The sequence below is a fragment of the Mytilus trossulus genome, unplaced genomic scaffold, assembly GCF_036588685.1.
Source record: "Mytilus trossulus isolate FHL-02 unplaced genomic scaffold, PNRI_Mtr1.1.1.hap1 h1tg000210l__unscaffolded, whole genome shotgun sequence".
NCBI lineage: Eukaryota > Metazoa > Mollusca > Bivalvia > Mytilida > Mytilidae > Mytilus > Mytilus trossulus.
The window spans coordinates 1261981-1287016 of record NW_026963310.1 but is presented as its reverse complement, the minus strand read 5'-3'; the positions used below and the strand labels follow the sequence as shown (position 1 = coordinate 1287016).

At 33.5% G+C, this 25036-nt stretch overlaps 1 protein-coding gene across 2 annotated transcripts; it reads left to right on the top strand.

The window, feature by feature from the left end:
- The first annotated feature begins 62 nt into the window (after positions 1 to 62).
- Positions 63 to 25036, top strand: LOC134701012 (dihydrolipoyllysine-residue acetyltransferase component of pyruvate dehydrogenase complex-like). Of its 2 annotated transcripts, XM_063562160.1 has the most exons (12): positions 63 to 244; positions 7282 to 7355; positions 8550 to 8776; positions 9675 to 9965; positions 10897 to 11123; positions 11534 to 11674; positions 12706 to 12749; positions 15477 to 15514; positions 19521 to 19601; positions 20967 to 21041; positions 22672 to 22736; positions 23282 to 25036. In XM_063562160.1, the coding sequence occupies exons 1-12, from the start codon at positions 135 to 137 to the stop codon at positions 23409 to 23411; spliced, it is 1503 nt and encodes a 500-aa protein (XP_063418230.1). In that variant the 5' UTR covers positions 63 to 134; the 3' UTR covers positions 23412 to 25036. The 2 variants fall into 2 exon arrangements, with proteins under 2 accessions (XP_063418230.1, XP_063418229.1); XM_063562159.1 differs by lacking the exon at positions 15477 to 15514 and having other exon boundaries at positions 12706 to 12787.

The following is a 25036-nucleotide window of genomic DNA, read 5'->3' as shown; positions in this document are numbered from 1 at the left end:
CTGAATTTAATTTTTGATTTATAATTGATCTGTTTGAAAACAAAACGGAAACAAATGATTAAATAATATTTACGAAACTACCTGTGACATTGCTGCTGACATTGGACAACAAGTTGCAGACAACAAATTTCAAAATGTTTCGTCCAACACGACTTGCACGTGTCTTGCTTAGACTCCAAAGAAAACACAGCAACAATCTAAGAACACTTGCTACCAAAAATAATCAGTTTTATTTAAAATCAAGGTACAGTCAACAAATGTTTCACATTCGGCATTCATGATGACATCTGATCTGTTATTTTATTTTATTAATTTATCTTCACTTGAAAAGGATTTTGACTTGCATGACATTTGTATAAGCATGTTTTCAGTTGTATGCAAATTTGTTTGTTATTACTTAAAAAAACATACAAGGTCATGAAGGTCCTGCATAAAAGAGCATCACAATTTTCAACATTGACACACCATCTGTGAGGGGGTAGGACCTTTATTTGGCTTTATCGGGACTCCAGGATTTCGGGATTGATGCTTTCGGGATCTGGGAATTCTTTTTTCGAATTTCAGAACCTCGGGAATTGGTATTTTAAGCCCGGGATTTCGGGAATTCATGTTTTTAATCTCTGGATTTCTGGATCAGGACCCCTGCTACCCTCCCTCATCTGTATCTGTCTGTATATTTTCTTCCAATAGACCTTATCGCTATTTGTCCGCCATTACTGGATATCACACAGGTTCCCGTAAAATTTTAACGTCACAAAACAAAATATCTGAAGCCATAATGGTCTTTAGTCTTTAGTATGCGTCATCTTGACACTGATTTTCTCATATGTACTTTGGTCACTTGCGCGTTTGAATACATTAATCACGTTTGTATTTTCTCTTTGTACTTTCACTTTAATTTAGGTAGGCGCTGTTGATACTGATTTATAAAAACAAATGATCAAATCTTCGAGTATCATCTATAAACTCGGAAACTGCATATTGTATGTCTGCACTGGCTTCGGTGTTAAGTAATTCTTCTAGATCTAGATTAAGTGTTCCTGTTTTGAAATATATTGACTGGCAGAGTTTTTCTCTATCCACACTGTAATTGTCACAAGATAATAAAAAATGTTCTACAGATTCTATTTCTCCGCAAGTACATTTGTTGTCTTCTACATGTCTGTTAATGAAATGTTGATACCCCTTTAGTTTGGAGTATCCTGATCTGAGACTGTTTAGTATATTGAAGTGTTTTTTTTATGGGAAGTCGAGTTTGATTCTTTTTGATGCATCTGGGTGATGATTAAAAAATCTTCTCCCAACCTCACTAGATTCCCATTGTGTCTTCCATTTTTTAATGACTGATGTTCTCGCCGCTTGTTTGATGTCTTGTTTTGTCGTGATTGAAGACATTTCCTCTCTATTATTTGCCTCTTTTGTCGCTGCTTTTGCCAGACGGTCAGCCTGTTCATTTCCCTCTATATCAGAGTGCCCGGTGTCCAAATGATGTTCATACTAAAACCCTTTTGTTCCAATTTTATTTTCCTGTTTTTGATTTCTTGTATGGTTTTGTGATAATTTTCTGATTTCCAATTTAAGGTTATAATGCCTATGGCGGATTGGCTGTCAGAGTATATGTTAAGTTGTTTAACATTGCGGTAATTATAATTGTCTATTTTTTCCAGCACAAGTTTAATGGCTACTAGTTCTGCTAGTAGTATTGATCCTCTGTTTGATACAGGGTACTGTATTGTTTCCTCCTCTTCATTATTGTATATAATGGCTCCTGCACCACAAGGCCCAGGATTTCCCATGCATGAGCCATCTGTGAATGCCACTGTTGTATTTGGAGGAAGTTCTTCTAATTGTTGTTTAATAAGTCTTTGTCCTTCAATGGCTTGTTCACTGGTTCTTGTTTTGGAACTTCCCAATGTGGTCCAGTACTCCGGTGCCCTTCTTATTGCACACATGCCACGACATTCATATTGCTGTTCAATATTATTTACTTCAATTGATGTTTCCTTTTTCATATCATCTGCCTGTAGTATCATTTTTATACGACCGCAAATTTTGAAAAAATTTTCGTCGTATATTGCTATCACGTTGGCGTCGTCGTCGTCGTCGTCGTCGTCCGAATACTTTCAGTTTTCGCACTCTAACTTTAGTAAAAGTGAATATAAATCTATAAAATTTTATCACAAGGTTTATGACCACAAAAGGAAGGTTGGTATTGATTTTGGGAGTTTTGGTCCCAACATTTTAGGAATTAGGGGCCAAAAAGGGCCCAAATAAGCATTTTCTTGGTTTTCGCACTATAACTTTAGTTTAAGTTAATAGAAATCTATGAAATTTTGACACAAGGTTTATGACTACAAAAGAAAGGTTGGGATTGATTTTGGGAGTTTTGGTTTCAATAGTGTAGGAATTAGGGGCCAAAAAAGGGCCCAAATAAGCATTATTCTTGGTTTTCGCACAATAACTTTAGTTTAAGTAAATAGAAAATAATGAAATTTATACACAATGTTTATGACCACAAAAGGAAGGTTGGTATTGATTTTGGGAGTTTAGGTCCCAACAGTTTAGGAATTAGGGGCCAAAAAGGGACCCAAATAAGCATTTTTCTTGGTTTTGGCACCATAACTTTAGTATAAGTAAATAGAAATCTATGAAATTTAAACACAAGGTTTATGACTACAAAAGGAAGGTTGGTAATGATTTTGGGAGTTTTGGTCCAAACAGTTTAGGAATAAGGGGCCCAAAGGGTCCAAAATTAAACTTTGTTTGATTTCATCAAAATTGAATAATTGGGGTTCTTTGATATGCTGAATCTAACTGTGTATGTAGATTTTTAACTTTTGGTCCCGTTTTCAAATTGGTCTACATTAAGGTCCAAAGGGTCCAAAATTAAACTTCGTTTGATTTTGACAAAAAATTAATCGGTTGGGTTCTTTGATATGCTGAATCTAAAAATGTACTTATATTCTTGATTATCGGCCCAGTTTTCAAGTTGGTCCAAATCGGGGTCCAAAATTAAACTTTGTTTGATTTCATCAAAAATTGAATAAATGGGGTTCTTTGATATGCCAAATCTAACTGTGTATGTAGATTCCTAATTTTTGGTCTTGTTTTCAAATTGGTCTACATTAAAGTCCAAAGGGTCCAAAATTAAACTTAGTTTGATTTTAACAAAAATTGAAATCTTGGGGTTCTTTGATATGCTGAATCCAAACATGTACTTAGATTTTTGATTCTGGGCCCAGTTTTCAAGTTGGTCCAAATCAGGATCTAAAATTATTATATTAAGTTTTGTGCAATAGCAAGTCTTTTCAATTGCACAGTATTGCGCAATGGCAAGAAATATCTTATTGCAAAATATTGTGAAATAGCAATTTTGTTTTTAATTAGAGTTATCTTTCTTTGTCCAGAATAGTAAGCAAGAAATATCTAATTGTAAGAATTTTTTTTATTTGGAGTTATCTTTCTTTGTCCTGAATCAACTTAAATCTTTGTTATATATACAATATACAATGTATTTTCACTTTTTACTACCAACTGATAAATTAAAATAATCTTTACCATTCAGTGATAACAAGCATTTTTTTTACATCTTAATATTTTATGATGTATTTAAATGAGTAGTAATTGTTGCAAACTCCATTAGAAATTTTAATTGAGATTAGTTTTGGAATAAGGGAAAGGGGGATGTGATTAAAAAAATTGGGTTCAATTTTCTCATTTGAAATTTCATAAATAAAAAGAAAATTTCTTCAAACATTTTTTTGAGAGGAATAATATTCAACAGCATAGTGAATTGCTCTAAGAGAAAACAAAAATTTTAATTTCATTAGAACGCATTCATTCTGTGTCAGAAACCTATGCTGTGTCAACTATTTAATCACAATCCAAATTTAGAGCTGAATCCAGCTTGAATGTTGTGTCCATACTTGCCCCAACCGTTCAGGGTTCAACCTCTGCGGTCGTATAAAGCTACGCCCTGCGGAGCATCTGGTTCCAATTGGAGAGATGTAAGTTTCCGGATTAGATTCTGTTTTCCAGTTTTCTAGCTTTTTCTTAATTGGGACTGTTGTAAAAGATGAGGTAATTTTTGCCAATTCTCTAATTGCTATTTCTTCTCTTCTCAGTTCTAAAGGTAAGACTCCACCAATTATCTGAAGAACTTCAAGGCTGGAAGTTGAAGGCATATTAAGGCATAAGGCAAGGCCATGTCTTTGAACCTCATCCAACTTGTGTAGGTTTGTTGAATTTCCAATCTGCCAAACACAGCTTGCATGTGTGATAGATGAACAAACAAGACTTTGGTAAATTTCTATTAGTCTTTTTGTTGGAATATTAGCAATACCCTTAATTTCTCTAATTATACCTAATGATCTTTTTGCTGTTTTCAGTACATTATCTATATGAGTATTGAAAGTCAGTTTTTGGTCAAGTGTAACTCCAAGAATTTTAGGATTGTTGTTGTGTTTTAAAGTTCCATTACCAAGCTTAAGTAGAATGGATGTAGTATTTTGTATACTTTTACTGAAAATACAATATTCTGTTTTTTCTACACTTAATTTCATCCTCCATTTGTTGCTCCATTCATTCACCTTGTCAATATCTGTTTGAAGATCTTGTTGTAGAATATTGATGTCCTCACCTGTGTGCCATATGGTTGCATCATCTGCAAATTTACATTTCTGTGCCAGAACGGTTTGAAAAATATCTGCTATAAAGATGTTGAACAAAATAGGGGATAAGACTGAACCTTGTGGTAATCCTGTATGTGTTTTAAATAGTTCTCCTTTTGTGTTGTTGATGTTGATTACTGCTTCACGGTTATTTAAAAATAATGGAAAAGTGATTGTGGTTGACGTCAAAAGTTTAAGCGGCTGGGTCAGCCATTACAAGCGATAAGGTGTAAAGAAGGCACACCATCAGCGTGATCAGAAACATATCCTCGTCTCATGGGTTTTATGTTCCATTAAGAAAGCATTGTATGACGTACAAAAACATATGATCTGACCATTATGTTTTGACGGGACTTCAGTAATTGTACATGTTGTAGCTGATTTTTGTTTGATGGGTCATCATGGTTATAGTAATAAAGATACTATATGGAAATGTACATGTATGACTTTGTGTGAAAAATAAATGTACACGCTTGTATCTTAATTATGTCTGATAATATTGATATTAAAATGTCATTCAAACTAGGTTCTTTATAGACTTATTAAGAAGGGATCAGTCTGCACCAAAAACTTTTTCAACTACTAGTCCAAAGACCAATTTTCTGACATTTTTCTTGTTCATCCAAACAAAGTTTTGAAAATACTTACTAGCCCAAATGAAATTTAACTAGTCGGACTAGTGGCTAACCGTGCAGACTGAGGGATATAGTTACGATACTGTTGTCAGGTCATTAAAGATTGCATATTTTGGCGTTAATATTGAATTTCTTGTTACAAAGAAGACCTGTTGGTGACCTTCTGCTGTTGTTTTTTTCTATGGTTGGATTGTTGTCTCTTTGATACATTCCCCATTTCCATTTTAAATTTTAGTTTTAAAGTGATGCCAGGGTATCAACCTTGTAATTTATCAAAGTGTGGTTGGGTTTATCTCAGTTCTGTATCAGTCAAAATTTGATTATGATGTCAAATTTTCTTGCTTTCCACTAAATTTCCTATTGTGACGCCATGTAAAAAGGTGACTATGCCAGATGACATCACATAGAAAGAACACACCTTTTTGCAGATAATTTGAAAATAAGGTAAAAGTTTGTCTGCAAATTAATTAAAAAATCATTCAAGAGAAACAGATTATTCCGTCAAATATTGTGTAATAAGCTATGTATTCACGCTTCAGTTAAATTTTAAATATTTAAAATGCTTGTCTAGCCTCACATTTTAATTTTGAAAATTTAACTACCTCCAGTGCATATATATCATATCACACTCGATGCAATGGTAGAATATATACTCAGGGGTTCAAATTAGCAGTGGTCAACTTTGGCAATCAGACTTTTGTCTTAGTTACTAGCTACACTCGAGGGACCTTCGACTTGAAAGAAAATAAAAGTTAACTTTGCAAACCTTTTTACCAAAATTTTCAAATAAACGATCTCAAAACTTATTTTCATCTTTATTATTGATCACAGCGATGTTCATTTTGTTCAACCGCTAGCTTTATACAGAAAACCGCCAAAAAGTAATGTGATAATTTGAGTAAAATCGTTTCTGACTGACAATAACAACATTGAAAAACAATTGAAGCAAATTACAATACCGGATCTGATTCCGGAAGCGGATAAGAGTAATTCCTGGATTTGGCTATCAAATACTTAAAAAAAATCCAGACAGGTGCAGAATACATCCATGATTATGAAATATAAACACTAGAATTGAAAACCAAAAGATAAATGGAAAAGAAAGAAAAAAACAGAAAATATTTTATACAAAAATTCACAAATTTACTTTAATGTCAAAATCCAATACAATGTGACAGAAGTTTTATTTATCAATAATCATGATAATAGATGATGATTATGTATGTAGATGTTTTTAAAGTGTAAACATATTACTGTTATTTCAAGGGTTAATTTTTTCTCAATTTTGAAGGGCCAGTAAATACATAAATGTAGCTGGAAGTTTCTTACTTTATTTTCACAAATAGTGCTACTACATGTACTAGATATATGATACAATGTAAGCAAAGCAACACAAGTTCTGATGAACTTTTAAAATCGAGGTGAAGAAGTGTGAGCCCTCAGAAAATCATGGCATAATTATTAATTAAAAACCAATCATTGAGACCACACACCCACCCACAGTGACACCGTCTGAAATACCAAACAAAAGATTACTGGATTTTATTTGATACAAGATAAAAACATTTATCATGAACAACCGTGAAACTGACAATGAAATAAGCTAACCTGATACCAAAAGCACATTAATTTTGTATCTTACCGAGTTATGAAATATTTTAAGTAAAAGTAGGACCTGGAAATGCTGGAGTTTAGGTTGTGGACCTTTCAGTTTGGAGAGTCAAAGGTCCTGGACCTTCCAGTACCAAATGTTAATTTGAACCCCTATATACTTATCAAATACATGAATTGACTTAGAATTATGAGTCAGAAAGAAAATAATAATTTGAGCTGTAACTGATAGATGATGTTATTAAATGACTTAAACAAGAATAATTAAAGGATTGTAGTACTTACTGTACTGATGATGAAAAAACATTTAAAAACATGCTTTTCTAATTTTTTCTCTTTTCATATTTTTTGTCGGTGATTTGTAGCAATGCAACAAAAGATGTGCAGCAACTCTTACAGGTTCACAGATTGGTCCAGAGTTACAGATGTTATAGTTCAGGTATTATGTGCTTATATATTATAGCATTTACCCTACAGTGGTGGATCCAAATATTTTCATAAGTCATGCTTCAGTTATCCCTACATAATCAACAAAATGTTTCGCCCAAAAGCTGGACCTGGGATCCCCCTAGATTTGCTGATACACTTTCATTTATTTTAACTTGGTGCATTGAAGTTGAAATATTTTCTCACATTTTATGATATGCAAATTGTACCAATGTCTCTCTGTCATGTCATGTCTGTCATGTTACATGTACATTATTAAACAAAAGGAAGGACATGCTAGATCAAATTTCTTGAACAACGATAAAATTTATGAAATATTTCAATTAGTGGAAGAAAGCTTTTAATTCTATTTTGAAAATGTTTCAATCTTGATTTCTTCTTCTGTAGTACCTATCGGTTAAAATTGATTGTTGTGATTATGTGTAACTTTGTTTTCCTTAAAATTTGCATGTTTTAAATGGTTGAATTTGTGGAAATTTATAAAATAAACAGAAAATGTCTTGGGATAGTAATCAATGTCTGTGTCATTTTGGTCTTTTGTGGATAGTTGTCTCATTGGCTATCCTACCACATCTTCTTTTTTATATTAAAATGGATTTACAACCAATTTTATGGAAATAGTTATCAAAGGTGCCAGGATTATAATTTAATACGCCAGACATGCATTTTGTCTACAAAAGACTCATCAGTGATGCTCAGATCAAAATAGTTATAAAGCCAAACAAGTACAAAGTTGGAAGAACATTGAGGACCCAAAATTCCAAAAAGTTGTGCCAAATATGGCTACATTTTGTAAGTTAAACTGTTCCTTGGATAAAAAAAAAATGCTTAGTTTTTTTTATAAAAAATTCACTTATCATTTTGAATTTGATTAAAATTAAATTGAAATATTGTTATATTTTTTTTATTATTTTGATATATGAGCTAGCCTAAGATGCTTTTCATTTTATCTTTAGTACAATAGATATGTAAGATGAAGTATGGATACCAATAAGACTATGGAAATTAAGGGAAGTAACTCCAGAAAATGATTTGATTTGAACCTAAAGGAAACTTCAAATTGTTATTCACTGCACATACCAACCTATTTATTGCTAAAGAGAGTAAAAACCAAGTTCCTCTATATGTACTAAAAAGAGTAACATGAGTAAGGTCATGGAATAAATTTATCTGGTTTATTTTTCAGCCGATTTACCAGCACACACCAAGGTTTCGCTACCAGCCTTATCTCCGACTATGGAAATGGGGACAATAAATTCCTGGCAGAAAAAGGAAGGAGACAAGGTCGCTGAGGGGGATTTATTAGCAGAAATAGAAACAGATAAAGCCACAATGGGGTTCGAGTCATCTGAAGAGGGTTACCTGGCCAAGATATTTCATCCAGCAGGGTCTAAAGATGTACCCATTGGGAAGGTAGGAGAATTACATGATACAACCAATAAAAGTAAAATAAGTAGACTAAAGTGAAACCTGTTTAAACCGAACCTCTTCTGGACTCAAGATTTTGTTCGGTTTTTACCAATGTTCGGTAAATATCAGTTTCACAATGCAAACAATTTTATAACATGTTTGGTTTATACATATTTTTGGTTTATGTAGGATTTGATTATGCCAGGTTTCACTGTATTTCCCTATATCTGCCTACTTTAATATATGGATTTTCTCCTGCATTGAAGACCCAATGGTGGTCCTAAGTTGTTTTTCTGCTCTTTGGTCAGTTTGTTGCAATTGTCTCTTTGACCAATTACTCATTTCCATTCTCTATTCTATAGTTGCAAACAAGAACAAAAACAAAACTCAGCGAGAAAAGATTTATAAGGATACATGCATTTGAAATTTGCAAAACCAATCTTTGTTTCTGGTGCTTACTTTCGCGGCTGTAAATCAATTTTCATTGGCAACTTGCAGATAGTGAAAAAAGCTAACTAAGATGTACCAGTAAACACAATCAATTATAATAGTATCTACTGACCCTTCAATTATTAGGAAGAAAACCCTACACACACATACATTACATATAAAAAAATAAAACAGTAAAACAAATGTAAAATGTTTATATAACGGTGTATGGACACCAATGAGACTATTCCTTCAAAGTCCAAAGGAGTATGAATTTTAAAAAAAGAAGAGGTAACGAAATTAGAAATTCACCTACATTATCACTGTACTTGACACTCCTGGCCCTCATAGTGGAGATATCAAAGTAAATGTCCTTTTTCCCATGCATATTTTGAACAAAACCTATTGCTTAAAAGTGAGAACAAAATAAATATATAAATAACATGTTTATGGTTGTTGTTTTATATTACAGTTACTCTGTATAATAGTAGAAAATGAAGAAGATGTTGCAGCATTCAAAGATTACCTGCCGACAGCAGCCGATGATCAACTTCCTGACAGTGATGCATCAGAGCCTGTTGCACCGCCACCTCCACCCCCTCCTAAACCATCCCCCGCAGCAGTGGCTCCACCACCAACTCCTGCTCCATCAAAGGCAGCCCCTCCTCCAGCAGCATCTGTGTCAGTGCCTCCATCTGGTGGCAAAGTGATTGCCTCACCATATGCAAAGAAATTGGCAGCTGATAAGGGCATTGATCTTAGTGTTAGTATTTACAGAGAACTATTTATTTATATTGATATGTTAACATATTTTGACCCCAATTTCAAGGTCCACTGAATATAGAAAATGAAAATGGGAGTTTCAGGTTAAAGATTTTGGTCAAGGTAGTTTTTGAAGAAGCTGAAGTCTGATCGACTTGAAACTTAGTACACTTGATGCTTATGATATGACCTTTTTAATTTTAAAACCAAATTAGACTTTTGATCCAATTTTAAGGTCCATGGAACATGGAAAATGATGGTGCCAGTGGGGCATCCGTGTACTTTGGACACATTATTGTTTCTTGTTATATTGTATATTAGGTACAGCAACATGTACTTCAGTATTGCTTGGATTATTTCAGTATTGAATATTCATTAATATTTTTTATTTCATTTATGATCGGAATTTCAATCTGGTTTTAAGAACTTTCTAGTAAAAAAACAAATTGCATTATTTTTATCATATATACTTTGCCAGTATTGTTTGAATTTCAATCAATTTTTATTGTCAAATAAATAAAAATGTAAAATTAGTTAATTTTGATTTCAGAAAATTTTACAAACAAATGTGAAATGATGTTAAAAAAGATAATGCTAGGTTTTTGTTTTAGGAAACCTATCTACAAGTAATTATAACAAAAAAAAATATATGAAATAAGGCCTAAAATAAAATATTGTTTGTTTCCCCAATCCCAACTGACCCTGCAAAAACAGTGCTACTCATAAAATTTTATTGTCAAAACAAAGTCAAATATTATTTTATTCATTTCCAACTTCCTGGCTTGCCGGATTGTACGATATTTTTCAAGCTTTTTGGAAAAAGAAATTATTTCCCTACCTACCTACCCACACCTTGCTTGGCAGGGTCGGGTTTGGGGAAACAAACAATATATTAATTTAGGCCTAAAATGATCTGTTTGTGAATATTACAGCAAATAACGGGCACTGGTCCTGGAGGAGAAATCAGGGCAGACGATGTACTTAACTTCTCACCGTCAGCCGTCCCTACATCAGTACCAATATCAGCACCAGAGGGAGCTTTCGTAGACATACCTCTGACCAACATGAGAAAGGTGATAGCAAAGAGATTAGTGCAGTCAAAACAGACTATTCCACATTATTATTTAACTGTGGATGTTAATGTAGATAAAGTTTTAAGGTAATTTCATTTGTAATTTTTAAAACATGAAAAATAACAAGTTTGAAGGTTTTAAATATAATGAAAAGTGTAGAAATAACCTGCTTTAGCAAAATGGCCTACAGGAATGCAATTAATAAAACACTAATGAACACTTGTGCTAAAAAATACAAAAATTATAAATTGTTTATGTCATCTTTAGATTATTGTTGTTTTGCAAAAGATATCCATAAGGTTTTGATCTGTTTTACAAGACTAACAAGAGTAAAAAAAAGTAAGTGATCATAGTCAGATTTTTTGACGGTGGTAGTTCTTTACCATAAACACTTGCCATAATGATATAGCTAAGAGAAGTGTTGTCCAACACCAACAAACAATCAACAGGAGAAATTCTTGATTATATCTAAATTTTGTATGTTTTTTTGTTTCAGATTACGTAAAGAACTGAATGAGATTTTATCAAAAGACAACATAAAATTATCTGTGAATGACTTCATCATAAAAGCATCAGCATTATCATGTAAAAAGATTCCGGAGGCCAACTCATCGTGGATGGATGACTCAATACGACAGTAAGTATTACAAATGGCTAGCTGCGTTTATTTGCACTTGTCGTGAGTCTGGTGTCATTGTTGGTGTGGTTCAATAGTGTTTCTTGTTTTTAATATAAATAAGACCGTAACATTGGGTTTCCTATTTGAACAGTGTTTCACTAGTCTTTTTTTGGACCATTTATAGCTTGCTGTTTGGCATGAGCCAAGACTTAAATTTTAAGATTTTGATCTATAATGTTTTACTTTTGCAATTGAGACTTGGATGGAGAGTTTTCTCATTGGCACTCTTAAATCAAGGTAGTAGAATTTCACTTACAGAGAACCTTATTTGTCATTAGTCAGTAAAACTTAAAAGTGCATACTTCTTTATGTAGTCATGAGAAATACTTGCCACTTGACTTTAATCAACTATCAATCAACCAACATTGTGTTGAGAGAACAATTAATGTTCTCTAGGTGGACAAACTAAAAGATAGATTTTGATTTGCATAGTTTAAGTTTGAGTTATTTCCCCTTTGTTGTTATCTTGGTAAGGCCAAAAAAAAATAATACATGTGTTTCACTTAACTTATCCTATCTACCCTAATTTTTAGTGCCTATCCTAACGCTTTTTATGTCATTTTGACCTACCCTAAAAAAAAATCACCACTTAAGCGGAAACACATATGTTATATCCCTTGGCTGCTTTTCTAAATTAGAAAAGAAGCCAGGTGAAATAAGTCCCAACTCAAATTACCTCATTAAAACCTATGAATTGAGAAGCAGTGTAATTTTTTTTTAACTTTATGCCTCATCTTATAAGGAATTGAGCTTTTCAGTCTGCATTTCATCCCTTCTGTTTGTGTCTCATATCAGATTTAAGATTTTATGAAGTAAGTTTTCAATGAAGCTGTGGTCTCAAAAAAGTCGTATGATGAATGAATTGTATTTAAAGTTTTAACTGCAATTTCAATATGCTTTATAGAATGATTTTGTGATGATCTGTTTGTATATACATGTATGTCCCTATGGAAAAGATACATATGTGATTATGTTTTATATTTTTTCAGATATAATATAGTTGATGTTAATGTAGCAGTAGCAACACCTGCAGGTTTAATAACTCCAATAGTATCAAGGGCAGATATCAAGGTGGGTAACAGTAGACAACTGGTTTAATAACTCCAATAGTATCAAGGTGGGTAACAGTAGACAACTGGTTTAATAACTCCTATAGTATCAAGGGCAGATATCAAGGTGGGTAACAGTAGACAACTGGTTTAATAACTCCAATAGTATCAAGGGCAGATATCAAGGTGGGTAACAGTAGACAACTGGTTTAATAACTCCTATAGTATCAAGGGCAGATATCAAGGTGGGTAACAGTAGACAACTGGTTTAATAACTCCTATAGTATCAAGGGCAGATATCAAGGTGGGTAACAGTAGACAACTGGTTTAATAACTCTAATAGTATCAAGGGCAGATATCAAGGTGGGTAACAGTAGACAACTGGTTTAATAACTCCTATAATATCAAGGGCAGATATCAAGGTGGGTAACAGTAGACAACTGGTTTAATAACTCCTATAGTATCAAGGGCAGATATCAAGGTGGGTAACAGTAGACAACTGGTTTAATTACTCCTATAGTATCAAGGGCAGATATCAAGGTGGGTAACAGTTAGCAACTGGTTTTAATTACTCCTCTAGTATCAAGGGCAGATATCAAGGTGGGTAACAGTAGACAACTGGTTTAATAACTCCTATAGTATCAAGGGCAGATATCAAGGTGGGTAACAGTAGACAACTGGTTTAATAACACCTATAGTATCAAGGTTGGTAACAGTAGACAACTGGTTTAATAACTCCTATAGTATCAAGGGCAGATATCAAGGTGGGTAACAGTAGACAACTGGTTTAATAACACCTATAGTATCAAGGTTGGTAACAGTAGACAACTGGTTTAATAACACCTATAGTATCAAGGTTGGTAACAGTAGACAACTGGTTTAATAACTCCTATAGTATCAAGGGCAGATATCAAGGTTGGTAACAGTAGACAACTGGTTTAATAACTCCTATAGTATCAAGGGCAGATATCAAGGGGGGTAACAGTAGACAACTGGTTTAATAACTCCAGTAGTATCAAGGGCAGATATCAAGGTGGGTAACAGTAGACAACTGGTTTAATAACTCCTATAATATCAAGGGCAGATATCAAGGTGGGTAACAGTAGACAACTGGTTTAATAACTCCTATAATATCAAGGGCAGATATCAAGGTGGTTAACAGTAGACAACTGGTTTAATTACTCCTATAGTATGAAGGGCAGATATCAAGGTGGGTAACAGTAGACAACTGGTTTAATAACTCCTATAGTATCAAGGGCAGATATCAAGGTTGGGAACAGTAGACAACTGGTTTAATAACTCCTATAGTATCAAGGGCAGATATTAAGGTTGGTCACAGTAGACAACTGGTTTAATTACTCCTATAGTATCAAGGGCAGATATCAAGGTTGGTAACAGTAGACAACTGGTTTAATTACTCCTATTGTATCAAGGGCAGATATCAAGGTTGGTAACAGTAGACAACTGGTTTAATAACTCCTATAGTATCAAGGGCAGATATCAAGGTGGGTAACAGTTGACAACTGGTTTAATAACACCTATAGTATCAAGGTTTGTAACAGTAGACAACTGGTTTCATAACTCCTATAGTATCAAGGGCAGATATCAAGGTGGGTAACAGTAGACAACTGGTTTAATAACACCTATAGTATCAAGGTTGGTAACAGTAGACAACTGGTTTAATAACACCTATAGTATCAAGGTTGGTAACAGTAGACAACTGGTTTAATAACTCCCATAGTATCAAGGGCAGATATCAAGGTGGGTAACAGTAGACAACTGGTTTAATAACTCCTATAGTATCAAGACAGATATCAAGGGGGGTAACAGTAGACAACTGGTTTAATAACTCCAGTAGTATCAAGGGCAGATATCAAGGTGGGAAACAGTAGACAACTGGTTTAATAACTCCTATAATATCAAGGGCAGATATCAAGGTGGGTAACAGTAGACAACTGGTTTAATAACTCCTATAATATCAAGGGCAGATATCAAGGTGGTTAACAGTAGACAACTGGTTTAATTACTCCTATAGTATGAAGGGCAGATATCAAGGTGGGTAACAGTAGACAACTGGTTTAATAACTCCTATAGTATCAAGGGCAGATATCAAGGTTGGTAACAGTAGACAACTGGTTTAAAAACTCCTATAGTATTAAGGGCAGATATCAAGGTTGGTAACAGTAGACAACTGGTTTAATTACTCCTATAGTATCAAGGGCAGATATCAAGGTTGGTCACAGTAGACAACTGGTTTAATAACTCCTATAGTATCAAGGGCAGATATTAAGGTTGGTCACAGTAGACAACTGGTTTAATTACTCCTATAGTATCAAGGCCAGATATCAAGGTTGGTAACAGTAGACAACTGGTTTAATTACTCCTATTGTATCAAGGGCAGATATCAAGGTTGGTAACAGTAGACAACTGGTTTAATAACTTCTATAGTATCAAGGGCAGATATCAACTGGGTAACTGTAAACAACTGGTTTAATAACTCCTATAGTATCAAGGTTGGTAACAGTAGACAACTGGTTTAATAACTCCTGTAGTATCAAGGTCAGATGTCAAGGTGGGTTACTGTAAACAACTGGTTTAATAACTCCCATGGTATCAAGGGCAGATATCAAGGTGGTTAACAGTTAGCAACTGGTTTAATAACTCCTATAGTATCAAGGGCAGATATCACGGTGGGTAACTGTAAACAACAGGTTTAATAACTCCTATAGTATCAAGGGCAGATATCAAGGTTGGTAACAGTAGACAACTGGTTTAATAACTCCTATAGTATCAAGGTTGGTAACAGTAGACAACTGGTTTAATAACTCATGTAGTATCAAGGTCAGATGTCAAGGTGGGTAACTGTAAACAACTGGTTTAATAACTCCCATGGTATCAAGGGCAGATATCAAGGTGGTTAACAGTTAGCAACTGGTTTAATAACTCCTATAGTATCAAGGGCAGATATCACGGTGGGTAACTGTAAACAACAGGTTTAATAACTCCAGTAGTATCAAGGGCAGATATCAAGGTGGGAAACAGTAGACAACTGGTTTAATAACTCCTATAATATCAAGGGCAGATATCAAGGTGGGTAACAGTAGACAACTGGTTTAATAACTCCTATAATATCAAGGGCAGATATCAAGGTGGTTAACAGTAGACAACTGGTTTAATTACTCCTATAGTATGAAGGGCAGATATCAAGGTGGGTAACAGTAGACAACTGGTTTAATAACTCCTATAGTATCAAGGGCAGATATCAAGGTTGGTAACAGTAGACAACTGGTTTAAAAACTCCTATAGTATTAAGGGCAGATATCAAGGTTGGTAACAGTAGACAACTGGTTTAATTACTCCTATAGTATCAAGGGCAGATATCAAGGTTGGTCACAGTAGACAACTGGTTTAATAACTCCTATAGTATCAAGGGCAGATATTAAGGTTGGTCACAGTAGACAACTGGTTTAATTACTCCTATAGTATCAAGGCCAGATATCAAGGTTGGTAACAGTAGACAACTGGTTTAATTACTCCTATTGTATCAAGGTTGGTAACAGTAGACAACTGGTTTAATAACTTCTATAGTATCAAGGGCAGATATCAACTGGGTAACTGTAAACAACTGGTTTAATAACTCCTATAGTATCAAGGTTGGTAACAGTAGACAACTGGTTTAATAACTCCTGTAGTATCAAGGTCAGATGTCAAGGTGGGTAACTGTAAACAACTGGTTTAATAACTCCCATGGTATCAAGGGCAGATATCAAGGTGGTTAACAGTTAGCAACTGGTTTAATAACTCCTATAGTATCAAGGGCAGATATCACGGTGGGTAACTGTAAACAACAGGTTTAATAACTCCTATAGTATCAAGGGCAGATATCAAGGTTGGTAACAGTAGACAACTGGTTTAATAACTCCTATAGTATCAAGGTTGGTAACAGTAGACAACTGGTTTCATAACTCCTGTAGTATCAAGGTCAGATGTCAAGGTGGGTAACTGTAAACAACTGGTTTAATAACTCCCATGGTATCAAGGGCAGATATCAAGGTGGTTAACAGTTAGCAACTGGTTTAATAACTCCTATAGTATCAAGGGCAGATATCATGGTGGGTAACTGTAAACAACAGGTTTAATAACTCCCATGGTATCAAGGGCAGATATCAAGGTGGGTAACAGTAGACAACTGGTTTAATAACTCCCATGGTATCAAGGGCAGATATCAAGGTGGGTAACAGTAGACAACAGGTTTAATAACTCCCATGGTATCAAGGGCAGATATCAAGGTGGTTAACAGTAGACAACTGGTTTAATAACTCCCATGGTATCAAGGGCAGATATCAAGGTGGTTAACAGTAGACAACAGGTTTAATAACTCCCATAGTATCAAGGGCAGATATCAAGGTGGGTAACAGTAGACAACAGGTTTAATAACTCCCATGGTATCAAGGGCAGATATCAAGGTGGGTAACAGTAAACAACAGGTTTAATAACTCCCATGGTATCAAGGGCAGATATCAAGGTGGTTAACAGTAGACAACAGGTTTAATAACTCCCATGGTATCAAGGCATACCTGCCAACTTTCACAATTTAGGCGTGTACTACACGATTTTGACCCTTTGTCACGATTGCACGATCGTGTTCCTGAAAAACCCTCTAAAACACGATTTAGTAATAATCTACTCGAAAAATATTGTTGTTCCCGATTTTGAGCTGTGGCCAATGGAGGACAATTGTGTTCAGCCAATCAAATTGTATGGTTCACATGATCAAATTAATCAGCCAATCAAAAACGTTTTCTCTCAAGATTATTTTAACATGCTAGATATTGAACTTGTGTTGTTTTCCTCTGTTTGTTGGTCAGAATTGTAAAATCGTGAACATGGCAAATGATTTTTCAACTGCAAGGAGGTTTTTACACAGAATAAGAATAAAAGCATGGCTGATTGACAAACTTCAATGATGCAGTATTACAATGAAGATAATGAATAGTAGTTTATTCACTAATTTATTGACATAAAACTTGCTGTAACATAATTTTATTTATATATTCAATTAAATTACCAAATCATTTAAAGTATAAGGTACTATTCTGAATTTCATTATTGTTCACATGGACACCCCCCTCCAAACATCAATATGAGGAATCCCTTAAATGAGGAACTCCCCTTAGTCTAGGGTGCATTTTACTATTGTAAAAAATAAAATAGAAAAATGTAGATTTATTAACTTAAAAATGGGACATTCTGACATTATATTTGGAACAGCTTTTCTAAATGAAGGGTCCAATTACTTTGAATAATAAAGAAGATATAAGGCCAAAAACATATCAAAATTCTTGGTCATGTGTTGATACCAAATAGATCATAAGATGTATACATGTAGTTCTTTGGGAAAAGTTTCTTCAAATAATATGAATGTGTGCTCATTTGTACTTAAAAAGTGGTTCTTAATGTCCTAACATTGAGGGGATATCCCTAGGTGTTGTTCCCAACCCGACAAAGGTCCTTCTTTGTGTATAATTTTAAATTGGAAAAGTCAACAACTATTTAGTATCCTTACACATGAATTTAATTCCTGGTCTTACAGCTACATGTTCATAGTTTCTGCTGATATAATAACTAGAATCATGCAAATGAACTGAAGAAAAGGCATGTAAGCTCATCTTACAAATATGATACTATTTCTAGACCACAAAACAGCACATGCAAAATAGTCGTCGCAAAGATTTGTAACCTTTGAAATTGTTGTCACGCGCTAAAACCCCCATGGGCATTTTCAAAAGTTGGCAGGTATGTCAAGGGCAGATATCAAGGTGGGTAACAGTAGACAACTGGTTTAATAACTCCCATGGTATCAAGGGCAGATATCAAGGTGGGTAACAGTAGACAACAGGTTTAATAACTCCCATGGTATCAAGGGCAGATATCAAGGTGGTTAACAGTAGACAACAGGTTTAATAACTCCCATGGTATCAAGGGCAGATATCAAGGTGGGTAACAGTAGACAACTGGTTTAATAACTTCTATAGTATCAAGGGCACATATCAAGGTTGGTAACAGTAGACAACTGGTTTAATAACTCCTATAGTATCAAGGTTGGTAACAGTAGACAACTGGTTTAATAACTCCTGTAGTATCAAGGTCAGATGTCAAGGTGGGTAACTGTAAACAACTGGTTTAATAACTCCCATGGTATCAAGGGCAGATATCAAGGTGGTTAACAGTTAGCAACTGGTTTAATAACTCCTATAGTATCAAGGGCAGATATCACGGTGGGTAACTGTAAACAACAGGTTTAATAACTCCCATGGTATCAAGGGCAGATATCAAGGTGGTTAACAGTAGACAACAGGTTTAATAACTCCCATAGTATCAAGGGCAGATATCAAGGTGGGTAACAGTAGACAACAGGTTTAATAACTCCCATGGTATCAAGGGCAGATATCAAGGTGGGTAACAGTAGACAACTGGTTTAATAACTCTTTATGCATGTTATGTAAATGAAGTTCTTTATACTTTTATATCAGAGTAAATTTTCAACCCTTCCTCAATGGATATTTGATTAAACAGCTCAATCATACACCAGGAGCCCTTGAAGTAAAATGTCAAAAGTCATAGTGACTACAAACAGTCCTATGAAATTAACTGAACATATGCTTTGTTTAAACCATATAGTCATGATAGTTATTGTAAGTATATTTAAACATACTAAGATAATGTTGGAAATAACTTTTGAATGTTTTTTGCAGGGACTATCACAAATTAGTCAGGATGTTTTAGCTTTAGCAACAAAAGCAAAAGAAGGAAAATTACAGCCTCATGAATATCAGGTATTTTTAGGCCCACCTACGATAGTAAAGGGGCATTATTTTTTCTGGTCTGTGCGTCCGTTCATTCGTCCGTCCGTCTGTCCCACCTCAAGTTAAAGTTTTTGGTCAAGGTAGTTTTTAATGAAGTTGAAGTCCAATCGACTTCAAACTTAGTACACATCTTGCCTATGATATGATCTTTCTAATTTTAATGCCAAATTAGAGATTTTACCCCAATTTCACGGTCCACTGAACATAGAAAATGATAATGCGAGTGGGGCATTCGTGTACTGAGGACACATTCTTGTTTATTACGACTTCAAGGCTGTAATTGATATCTCAATTGGTATATATGAAATAATTTTGTCTTTCTTTCTTTTCTTAAATTTATTTTTCTAAAGTAAATGACTTTTATTTCATGTCTGCTTTTTTCACAATTTATTATCTAGTATTAATTAGTATCCCTGTTATTGGTTACTGTATTTCCAAGTGAAAAGCTCTGACAAAATAAAGTAATCAAATATTAAGTTATATTACATACACTGTACTGTGAATAAGTTTAAAATTTCTTGGTATAAATCACAAATAATTCTTTAATTTCAGGCTGTATATTATAATTGTAAATATATTTTTGGCAGATGTTATATTGAGAAATATAAAATGAGCATAAAGTAAAACATGAATTAATTATTTTTGTTCTACTGTTAAACTTTAATATATGAGCTGCGACAGATGGAAGTCTACCTTTAATATGCAAATGTACATAAATATGTATATGAATAAGACTAGGATTGGTTTTGAAACATTCCCATACAAAATACAACGAAACAAAAGACAAAAGATGAAGTTTGGTCTGCTTTGTAGCATTTGATTAACAATTCAACTAGTCCCAGACTTCCTGTTGCATTTTTATGCCCCACCTACAATAGTAGAGGGGCATTATGTTTTCTGGTCTGTGCGTCTGTTCGTCTGTCCGTTTGTCCGTCTGTCCCGCTTCAGATTAAAGTTTTTGGTCAAGGTAGTTTTTGATGAAGTTGAAGTCCAATCAACTTGAAACTAGTATACATGTTCCTTTTGATAAGATCATTCTAATTTTAATGCCAAATTAGAGAATTTATTCCAATTTCACGGTCCACTAAACAAAGAAAATGATAGTGCGAGTGGGGCATACGTGTACTGTGGACACATTTTGTTTATTCAAAACTGAAATAGGTTAACAGATGTATTGATGTAAAAAAGAAGATGTGGTATAATTACCAATGAAAAAACTCTCCACAAGAGACCAAATGACACAGACATTAACATCTATAGGATAAGGTGGATTTCTATCCAAATCATCTAATATATTTATGTTTATATGTAATTCTCTTTTCTTATATTTTTCAGGGAGGAACCTTCACAATTTCCAACTTAGGAATGTTTGGTATTAAATCATTTTCTGCAGTCATCAACCCCCCTCAGGTATAGTCATAATTCAAGATTATTTTTTTTTCAAGCTTTTTATTTTTAGTTTTTAAGTTTGAGACATTATGAATTATTGTTGGTTTTTGTGGCATGTCAAAAAAATTGTATTGAAATAGATTATTGCTTTTTTAAATTTCAAGATGGAAGAAATGAGTGAAAAATGATGTTGCAAAGAAAAAAATTAAAGGGTTATTTTAAACAATTTATTTTTTGGGGGTATAATGCTGGAAAAACCAGGTCAAACAGCTAAAACTAAAAGTTTTATATATTAATGTAATTTTATGACATTTTACATCAAAATAATAAATGAAATGGACTGATTTGTTTATTTTACATTAGAAAAGAGATAACCATATTGTATTTAAGGTTGACCTACATATAATGTCTAAAAATTTAGTTTACCTGGTTGTATGATTAATGTGGGGTTTACTGTCAAAAATTGAGTTTACCTGGTCGTATGAATAAGATTGGCCCAACACTGAACAGCCAGATGTGTGTATAAATGGGTTTGCACTTAAGATAGATATCTATACTGGTCAACAAAATATAGGAAGTGATATTAGAATGCACTTCTAGCAATTTAAAGATTGGGTTTCCAAATACATCTTGTACAATCTTCCTATTGAGCGAAAAATAAGGAATGAGTCAGGATATACTAAGCATGACATCCTGTACAACCCTGTGTTATTCAAAAAAGATTTATGTTTTTTTACAAGACGACGGGCGTATCATGCGCTCATGACGCAGCTGTTTATTGATGAAGTTGAAGTCCAATCAACTTGAAACTTAGTATACATGTTCCCTTTGATAAGATCATTCTAATTTTAATGCCAAATTAGAGAATTTATTCCAATTTCACGGTCCACAAAACAAAGAAAATGATAGTGGGGCATCCGTGTACTGTGGACACATTCTTGTTTATTCAAAACTGAAATAGGTTAACAGATGTATTGATGTAAAAAAGAAGATGTGGTATAATTACCAATGAGAAAACTCTCCACAAGAGACCAAATGACACAGACATTAACATCTATAGGATAAAAATTAACGGGGTTATTTTAAACAATTTAATTTTTGGGGGTATAATGCTGGAAAAACCATGTCAAACAGCTAAAACTAAACGTTTTATGTAATTTTATGACATTTTACATCAAAATAATAAATGAAATGGACTGATTTGTTTATTTTACATTAAATAGAAAAGACATAACCATATAGTATTTAAGTTGACCTACATATAATGCCTAAAATTGAGTTTACCTGGTTGTATGATTAATGTGGGGTTTACTGCCTAAAATTGAGTTTACCTGGTTGTATGATTAATGTGGGGTTTACTGCCTAAAATTGAGTTTACCTGGTTGTATGATTAATGTGGGGTTTACTGTCAAAAATTGGGTTTACCTGGTTGTATGATTAATGTGGGGTTTACTGTCAAAAATTGAGTTTACCTGGTTGTATGATTAATGTTGGGTTTACTGTCAAAAATTGAGTTTACCTGGTTGTATGATTAATGTGGGGTTTACTGTCAAAAATTGAGTTGACCTGGTTGTATGATTAATGTGGGGTTTACTGTCAAAAATTGAGCACTTCTAGCATTTAAAGATGATAATTTATGATGTATTTTCAGGCCTGTATTTTAGCAATAGGGGGTGCAGAGAAAAGACTAGTGGTAGATGAAGACAGTGATAAAGGGTAGGTAACTCTGTACAAACTGTTTTAAAGAGCCAAATATGGAGGCCAGTAAGAAATTGACAAAACTACGCCATTATGTAAAAAAACATAAGATTTTTAGTGCACTTTTTTTACAAATCTGGGAAGGGGGCAAAGTATGTTTATCATGAAACAGTTGCTTCTGGACCATTTCTTCATAAAAATTTCAGAACATCTTCAGAATTGAAAGGTATCTCTGATAAACATTATTTGAATAAATTACTGAAGCAAATGTCCAGTAAAATTCTTGAATATCTGGAATGGCTGATGGCAGTAGATATTGTTTAAAAAATAAATTATGGTTTATGATATCAGAGTCTTAATACATCATGGCATGTGCATATGACTTGGATCTTGCATGTTATTTTTAGGATTCACCATTTTACTGTCAAAATACATTGGTTTTCAATTGGAACTCTGGCTGCTTCACCAATAAAAACCAAGTTTAACAATAAGGCTAAATGTGGCATTAAAAAAGAACAATCAATAAATCTTTAAAACAAAACTTCTTTATTGTATTTTTTCAGGTATAGTTCAGCCAATATGATGTCAGTGACATTAAGTTGTGACCATCGAGTAGTGGACGGGGCAGTCGGAGCACAATGGCTAGCAGAGTTTAGGAAATTTATGGAACGTCCAGAGACCATGTTATTATAGCTGTGTTAATCATAGGGATTTTAAATTTTAGTGTTGACAGTGCTGTTAAGAATATCATGATATAAAAGTGCTGCTTGTGAAAATTGAAACGAAATGGACATTCGACTTGAATTGATTTTCATCATTTTATAGTGACCGTTCATGTATTAAAAACTCTGATCAGCTGACAATATGATAGATTGGTCTGGATATTAAAGAACATTTGTAATTAAGAAATCTAAAATATTTATTCTGGACAGATGGACACATTTTTAGCAGTTACAGTATTGTTATATTTGAAGTAATTATTTTATAAGTTATAATAAAGTGCTATACTATGAATGATCAAAAGTAGATTTTTATTTAGAATTCTACTAACATGATAATGAAAGAAAGAATTTTTATGTGAACGTACTGAAGAATAGGATAAAAACAAATCTGCCAGATAAATGTTTGACTATTAGGCAAAACAAATACATCCTGTGTTATAGCTAACATGCTGAAAAATATTAGGTATGGTAGGCATGCAAATGAAAATATGCATCACATCAGCCAGTTAAAATATAAATTCTGAATCAGAATAAAAATAATTAAAAGTACTTAACTTTGCAAGTATATGAAAGTAGAATGCGGTTTAATGTAAAGTTAATGAATCTCATTTTGTCTGCTTGAAAGTATTCATATATTTCTTGAACATGTCTTTTTGAACAGCAAAATTAAGTTGATGACCTGTTTTGTTCTGAGGGCATTCTCAAAATACAATAGAACTTTTTTTGTTTTTGATACTACATGAATGCATTGTCTCCCCTTTTATGTTTTTCCTATGTATAAACTCTGTCCGATTTTTGGGAAGACTCACTTAAAAATGTATAATAACTTTTTTGTAAATGGGATTTTTAATGTTTCTTTTGTTTTGCCCTTGAATCCATTTTTATTTCTGTTTTCATCTGTGATGTTTAGAAGTTTCTTTGCCTGTGTGAACTGTAATACATTCAAAGTAATTCTGAGATTCACCGATGCTCATTATCAATTACATGATATTTTGTTGTAAAATATCAGGTTATTTAAAAAAAATATAAAAGATCATGTGTTTTTGACAGTAGTTATGAAAGTAAATACAGAAATTTAGAAAGTTTTTTTTCTTCATTTGAATGGAAAGCAAATTAAGAAAGATTTCTTTTTCATTTGAAGGGATGGCATAATACTAAGAAGAAGAGAAAATTTAGACTTATTGCCTGAAAATTGGTGAATATTGATTCTGGAATGAATAAGAATGATATTCTACTAAGGTCAATTGTCACCAATATTCTGCAGTGACTCTTTATTATATCACACAGTGACACCAGTGGCGGATCCAGAAAGGGGGGAGGGGGTGCAGGGGTTGATTGTTAGATCCACCACTTGATACTACTATATATTACTAAATATCTGTTTTTAATTCATCAGAACTTTTGTATAATCAGTGTGAGAATCTGAACAAATTATACTTTGTTCGTTCAGTTTCCGTGGTAATTATCTATATATCATGTTTGTGTCAAATACTTGTCAGTAAAACAAAAGTATAAACGTGATCAGTTTTGATGGTGTTGTTAGTAGACATTTTATCAGTTAATGATTGGTTCATTAAAATGTGATATAAATAATAA